Genomic DNA, 7,650 nt, shown 5'->3' on the forward strand with positions numbered 1-7,650 from the left:
CAGAACACGATATTATTTAATATGTTGTACTTATAACTACTTTCATTGTGATAATCAATACTTATATTAAAAAAGTTAATAATAACAATTATTCAAATTTTTAATTGGTTTAATATAATTACAGGTATTTAAACCCTTTGTTATTAAAAACAATGACAAATTATTTGGTTATACTAAGTACTTGAAATTGACCATTGTATGTTTAAAATGTTCATGGTTAAACTACCATTCATAATTAGAATATTTTTGAACTATATTGTTTGAACTTAGCACATATTTATCATTTTACTTGTAAATAATCACACAATATATTAAAATATAATACAGTTGATCAATAACAAAAAAACAATGGTTACTTGAACTTGAAATATAATACATATAAAAAGTCTGTTTAATTAATTATTACATTTACTTTTATAATATGTTGTGCTTGAAATTGGTTTTAAAATTATTGTATCACTTTTAACGATATTTCAAAATTAAAAAACAAAGGTCGATAAAAATTTTATACGATGTTTGGTATAAACTTGAAGCACATATAAAGAAAAAGACAAGTTATAATGTTTTCAATAATTTTTGATGTTTACACAAATTTAAATCCAACTCACAATTCTGTTAAATATGAAAGAATTGTTTTGTAACAAAAATATATAAAAACTCAAATAAAAAGCAAAAAGTAACAACCAAAAAACGATTTTTATTTATAACCAGTATTTAAAAATCTAATTTAATAATTAAATTTTTAATTGTTGTAATAAATTCGGCAAAATACAGAAAATGTTAAATAATAAAATATTAAACAAAGAAATTAATACACAAAACGGGAAGAACACTTTAATGTCTTTTAAAACATCTAAACGGTAAAGTTTGTCTATACAATAGTCTGTTTAATTTTATAATACAATTCTATGGGAGAAACACCATCAAAAGGTAGACCGATAAACTTTAAACCAATCAGAAGTATGTCAGTCAAAGAGCGTCTTGCAACACAACAGATGAAGATTATTTTTCAGGGGTTAGCTGGACTTCAAGCGCTCAAAAGAGTACCAAACAAAAAGGCACTCAAAGAAACAGCCACTGAGTCTGTTTATACCACTGATATTATTGTTAATGGTATTAAAGAGGATATTATAGTGGCAGGGAGTAAGGTAAACCTACCACCACCTCTAGAGTATTATCCACCAAATGGATATAATAAATCCGATTATAACATCTATGTTGTGCTTGTCGATAGCACCTCAAATGAATTCGACACTAATTATCTCGTTAAACACGTCCATTATATTATACCCGCACTTGAAGAAACAGATGATTATTACTTTGGAGAATTTGAATTTTTGCATTATTTGGTGCAGAATTTGGTTGCACTTGTCTATTATAACACTGACAAACGTTACAACCATTACAATCCAAAAATCGAAGAGATGTTCCATGGAAGGTGTCTCCACTTTGCAATTGGTGACATCGACAAGAAAGCATTAGTCGAATCATTCAAAAGACAATCACTGCCAAACGAAGTGGCTTTGCAGGAAGATATTTTGGAGGAAAACCCGTCATTTTGCTGTACGACGAAAATGGCACAAAGGCGAGTTAAAAGTCTCACTTAAAATTGAAGGAATGGAAGTCACCGAAGTCTAACCAAAGACAGAAACAACAGAAAACACATTAAAATGGATGGGAAGATATTTGGGAAGAGGGACAGAACCCTGTGTCTTAACAATTAAAAATGGTGAATTTGAATATCTCTTGTGGGAAAGTCTCTTTGATGTCAAATTAGAAGGAGTTGATGTTAAAGTAAATGATCTGAGTGATGTCGACAAATTGCTGGGAAAGCTTGGACTGAACGTGAAAGAAAGAAACGACTTTGTTGTGTTTTGGTTGAAGGAGATGAAAAAGTTCCAAAAGATGTTTGTCAGAATAGTTGACAGAAAACAATACGAAAAGTTGGTTCCACTGAACGTGAAAGGATTCGACAACGTGATGAGAGTCTTTGTTGGGTTTGGTGAGTGCCAAGAAAGAAACGAGTACTTAAGTGTGCAAGAAGTCGAAAGTGTTAAAAGACCACAAGGAAAGTATGTCATTGAATGGGGAGCAACTCTCATTTAATAAAATGTTTACAGCGGTATTCACTTCAGATCTGTTGCCCAGCACTTTAAATAATTTCTATGAATTTTATTTACAGTCAAAGGCGCTAATTTGTCGGTTTCTCTATTTGTTGGTTTTATCTATTTGTAGGTTAAATGACCAATTAAAATGCAAAACCGACAAATAGGTTTTTTATTCTGGAAACTTGAACTTTAACCAAATAATTAATTAAAATGGCTTCTACCCGTTCTTAGAAGATTTAATAATTAATTGTAAAAATTATCTAATTTGTTCCAGTCAACAAAGCAATATGAATTATTAAACATTTTTTTCTAATTGCATTATAAAAACCGTTATTTATTCATATGATTTTTTTGTTTCTTGATATGGCAAAATAAATCGACATTTTTATACGAAGTTGAAACAAACACTTTTATTGTTTGAACTCTATCTTCTGCTGTCTTTGATACTCTGCAATACAAATCAAGTGTGTAGATATCCAATTCAAACTATTGTATTGCAGCAAAGCTCTATTTTAAAAAAAATGTGTGTTTGAAACAGTTACTTATTTTTTTTGTTATCTCATTCCAATATTTTGAAATAATCACAATAACTTCAACCACATCAGTTGTTATAATAAACACATCACGTTTTTTGTAAAGTGTTTGTTTTCTGGATATTTATATTAAATTGTTGTTTTGTTTTTGGTAATATTATGTCATTTATCCTTTTTATTTTAAATTGGTAGATATAAGGAATCTAAAATAAAAAACATATTTTTAAAACAACAAAAATGTAATTATGGAAAGTTCCACAAAATTCTTTAAAAACCGACAAATAAGCTCGTTTTTGTGTCGTAAAACCGACAAATAGGCGCCTTTGACTGTATATTGTTTTTTTAATTTTTATTAATTTGTAAATTATAATAAATTGTATTAACACTTTTAATAAATCAAACGAAAAAAGATCAAGAAAGAAATAGTTATTTTAAATAAAATTAATAGTTATGATTTGCACCATTTTTGTTTTTCAATTTTTAAACTATTAAATTAATTTGAATAGATAAATTATTAAATTATTAAATTATTAAATTAATTTGATAAGATGTAACAAAATGCACTAACCGGGACTCGAACCCGGATCTCCACCTTGGGAGGGTGAAATTCTGCCCTTAGACCATTAGTGCTTTACATTATTTACTAAATTTTATTGTTTATTATTTATTGTGGAAACAGATGTAATAAAACAGTAAAATACGATAACTTACAAACAGATTATTTTACTTAATCTATTAATTCATATTGTGTTAAAAACTTGATTTAAAGTAATAATAATTGAGTACAAATCAGATATATCAGTAATTTCCATTATGTAACTCGACTCATTTAGTTCAAAGTAATTGTAATTATAGTTATGATAAATTATACGCTTTGAACCAACTTATTCAATAAAAACAACCAATTATAAAAAAATAATAATATGTATAATGTTAAATCTAAACATTACACATCAAAAAATAATATATCAACTTAAAAGTAATTAACGAATTCAATTTACTTTAAACAAGCAGCAGTTATTAATAATACAAAAAGAAATGTATTTTAATAATAACCCTTAAATTACAGTTTAAATTATTTCTTTTTTCAAATACTAAATCTAAAATTAATAAAATGTATTTTTTTAAATTATTTAAAAATTCAACAACAAAGTTATTCAAAATAACGAAAATCTGTTTTTAAAAATAAATAAATTTCATTAGAGTCAGTCTTTTAACGTTATCCGGTCTCAAACGTTATCTGGTGGACAAAAAATAGATTCATTTTTGTCTAAATATCGGGCATTAGGTAAAGCGTGAAAAAACCCGAAACAATTGGGATGGATTTTTGGGACTGCTCCCCGAATTATTCCATTTTTTATGGTCCAAAAGGCACCAGATAATGTTTGAGACCAGATAACGTTAAAAGACAGACTGTATATCTATTTTAGTATTGAATTGACAAATTGTTCATAAAACAATGAATGTTAATAATTTAAAATAAATATTGTTGTTTTATTAAATATAAGTTTGTTTGTCAAGATGTTTTTATTTATAATACAAATTTGTTACTTTTTGATTTTTATTTTCGTTTTTAAATTAAATTTTGAAGTAAATAATATTAAATTAATAATTTTTGCTATATTTTATAATATGTTAAACCACTAACATAAATCTCAACAACAAGAAATTTTATTTACTACAATAAAAATAAATAATTTTAAAAATAGTTTACATAAAAATTATTAATAATATAATTAAAACAATAGCAATTATTTTAAGTTGACAGGAAAAGGAATTTTTTAAAAATTAAAATACATAATTCTTAAAGATCAAATGAAAAAATCAAAACTACCTTAAAGAAAACGCAAAAGATACATGACTGTATTGTATAACATCTTTGAAATAAAATAATAACAAATTTATACTTTTAAGTATATTTTGTTCAATGATACAACAATTAAAAATAAAACAACCCGTCTGGAATGAAAACACAACGAAACCTTAAATACCAAAATACAATACATATTATGCTTATAGTCTTTTATTATAAAATAGTTTATTATATTAAAAATATATGATATAAACAAAGCTAAAATAATCGAAAAACGAGAAACCATATTTAAAGCACAAATAAATAATGTTAAACACATCATAACATTGAATGTTTGTTATATTCAGAATAAGTGTCGAAATGACCATGTAATATATTTGTGAGACTCGATGCCGACTCGAGTAATAAGTCGGCACACATCATATGGCATTATACCTTGTAGATCACCCATTAGGTCGAGCCTGCCTCGAAAATATTAATACCGACCAAAAAATAAAAAAAACAATACCCTCGTGAAATGTCATGACTATAATGAAATGCATGACCACCACTCCGAAGTTCATTGTATCTGTGAACAATACGAGGATGTTTCCAATGCAAAGTGGAAAAAGATATAGTTAAGCTTAGAAAATATGGCAGAGCACCAGAAAATTAATGTGTTACACCATCGTGTGTATGGAGTGGGAACTGGGCTAACTTATCTTACAAAAAAACAAAACAAAAAAAAACAGAAATGGGAAGAAAAAAACAAAAGAATCACAAGGATATAATCGATTCCATATGAGTGTTATTATATTTTATGATTTATATATTATAAATAAATTATAAATAATAATTTTTAGATAAATTATAATGTTAAAAAAACTTATTATAGAGTCAGTCTTTTAACGATATCTGGTGGACAAAAAATACCTTCATTTTTGTCTAAACATCGGGCATTAGGTAAAGCGTGAAAAAACCCGAAACAATTGGGATGGATTTTTGGGACTGCTCCCCGAATTATTCCATTTTTTATGGTCCAAAAGGCACCAGATAATGTTTGAGACCAGATAACGTTAAAATACAGACTGTAATTGTTTTTATATTTCTTTGTTTCCAAAAACAAAGATTTTTTTCTAAAGACAAAACAAATTATATTTGTTTGTCTTTTATAAAAAACTACTGATTATTAATACCAATCAATACTTCAAAGCAACAAACTCCGCCATCACTAATGAAGAAAATAGTTTCTTGTGGTATCGAACTTTTCTTAATATAACTTAGATGTGTTCATAGTGATATTTATATTCCAATTTACGAACATACAACTCAATATACGCTTCTGTTTATGGTTATTATGTTACTATCCTCAAAATTCGTTTCAAATTTTAACAATAAATTTTAGTCAGGGAGCAGTAGACATAGTAAATAATTCTTTGAAACAAATTTAATGAAACGAAATATTTAAATCACAAGTCTTTGTGGTACTTCTATCGTTGTTTACAAATCAATATGTCGCTTTTCAATTTTTTGTATTTCTTGGCATTTTAAGTTTTATACCCACTTAATTGGATAACACTCTTCAAGTGTATTGTGGATAATTCTTACTGATTTTATTTCCCTTTTATTGACATCTTTATTGGTACCTAATGGTTCTTAATAGTTCGATTAATCATTAATTAAAAATTGATGAATAAAATCAATGAAATTTTGAACAACCCAGTCTTTATATTTATTTTTCGTGATAATCACTTTGATTTGAAAACACTCAAATAATCAATGATAATATTCATTATGTTTAGTATTGTATTGTTTGTGAAAACACTCCAAATTCATCATTTTGGAGTGTTTTCAGTTGACTACGTTTTATTTCCACTGCAGTTGCAAATGATACTTTTTTATGATGTGTGAATGCAGATCGAACACGTAAAAATTTGTGGAGATAAATACGAAATTCTACATACAAATATCCAAGAAAAGTGTTTTGTTACAATTCTATTTTTTTAAAGTCAATTATTGTGTGTTTATAAAAAAATTTGAGATCACCAGCAATGTGCTCAACAAGGAAAAAAGTTTTACAATTGTTTCATATGTGTTTATGAAGATAACATATTTTCAAGAGAAAAAAACTCTTCCAATGTGTTAAATTGTTACATGATTCAATAAACAATAAACACTAATTTAACACTTATTTATTGATGCTCAAAAGAGTTAATATGTTTCAACCAAAATTGGAATAAAATTTGAAACATAAAGACCGATATTATCAAACCTTTCTAAATCCTCGAGCAAAGTATTGCTTTTTATCGACAAATTATTTCAATTCAAACTTTAGAACCAATACATTTGTTTTCAGGAGCTCCATCAATGCCAAAAGTAAAAAATGATTTGATTGAATTTATGAAAAAATCAAAAAACAACAAATATTTCTTTTTATTAATGTTTTTATACGAAGGATTTCAAGGCAGTTTCTTTATAACAACAAATTGAACTTAAAAGTTTCAATTAACTCACAAAACAAAGTAATTATCATTGGTGATTGTCAGTTATTCAATTTAACTATGAATTTTATCAATTTTGTGTAAATGAATTAGAGTGAAAATCAATTGAGAAAGATCACAGTCTAAACTTATACATGTATTGTGTACAAATTCGAGATTCAGCTAAAAATAAATGTGTCTTGATATCTCAATTGAATTATTTGTTTGGCTTGTTAGTTATATGACATTTTATAATTAGAAAATAAAAAATAATAATTTATGGTTGTTTTAAATAAAAAGTAAAGTTTATTATATTGAGTAAGACTGTTTTATATATACTCAAATGTAAATTTATGTAAAATTCATATTGTATTGAATTTACATTATTTATTATTTTGAAATAATTGGTTTTCTTTTGAAACACTGTTGATTAAAGGTACAATTTACCATTATTTTGAAACAAAACATTATATTTTTGAAAATATTATTAAACAAAATGAAACTAACTGTAATTATTAACATTTTTATTGTCACTTTATTTTATATATATATATTTATAAAAACTTGATATAAATATCAATTGAATATAATAAATAACTTATTCTTGTTTCCATACCACTAAAACATAAAAATAGTGATGTAATTATTATAAATTATAAAGTTATTATGTTAGAAAATGAAGTCACTTTTATGTCTTCAAATAAAATATGAATAATATCATCTCGAAATTTATAATG

The 7,650-nt window shown here is 25.8% G+C and overlaps 2 protein-coding genes across 2 annotated transcripts; both read left to right on the forward strand.

The window, feature by feature from the left end:
* Window positions 1-962: 962 nt before the first annotated feature.
* Window positions 963-1,607, forward strand: EIN_194240 (hypothetical protein; the record flags this gene model as incomplete). The annotated part of the gene is made up of 1 exon (XM_004255418.1): window positions 963-1,607. One exon carries the CDS (start codon window positions 963-965, stop codon window positions 1,605-1,607), a length of 645 nt encoding a protein of 214 aa, XP_004255466.1.
* Window positions 1,608-1,674: 67 nt separating this feature from the next.
* Window positions 1,675-2,106, forward strand: EIN_194250 (hypothetical protein; the record flags this gene model as incomplete). The annotated part of the gene is made up of 1 exon (XM_004255419.1): window positions 1,675-2,106. The coding sequence occupies one exon, from the start codon at window positions 1,675-1,677 to the stop codon at window positions 2,104-2,106; it is 432 nt and encodes a 143-aa protein (XP_004255467.1).
* Between the last annotated feature and the right edge of the window lie 5,544 nt (window positions 2,107-7,650).

This window comes from Entamoeba invadens, assembly GCF_000330505.1.
Source record: "Entamoeba invadens IP1 unplaced genomic scaffold scaff_1105074726617, whole genome shotgun sequence".
Classification (NCBI taxonomy): Eukaryota; Evosea; order Mastigamoebida; family Endamoebidae; genus Entamoeba; species Entamoeba invadens.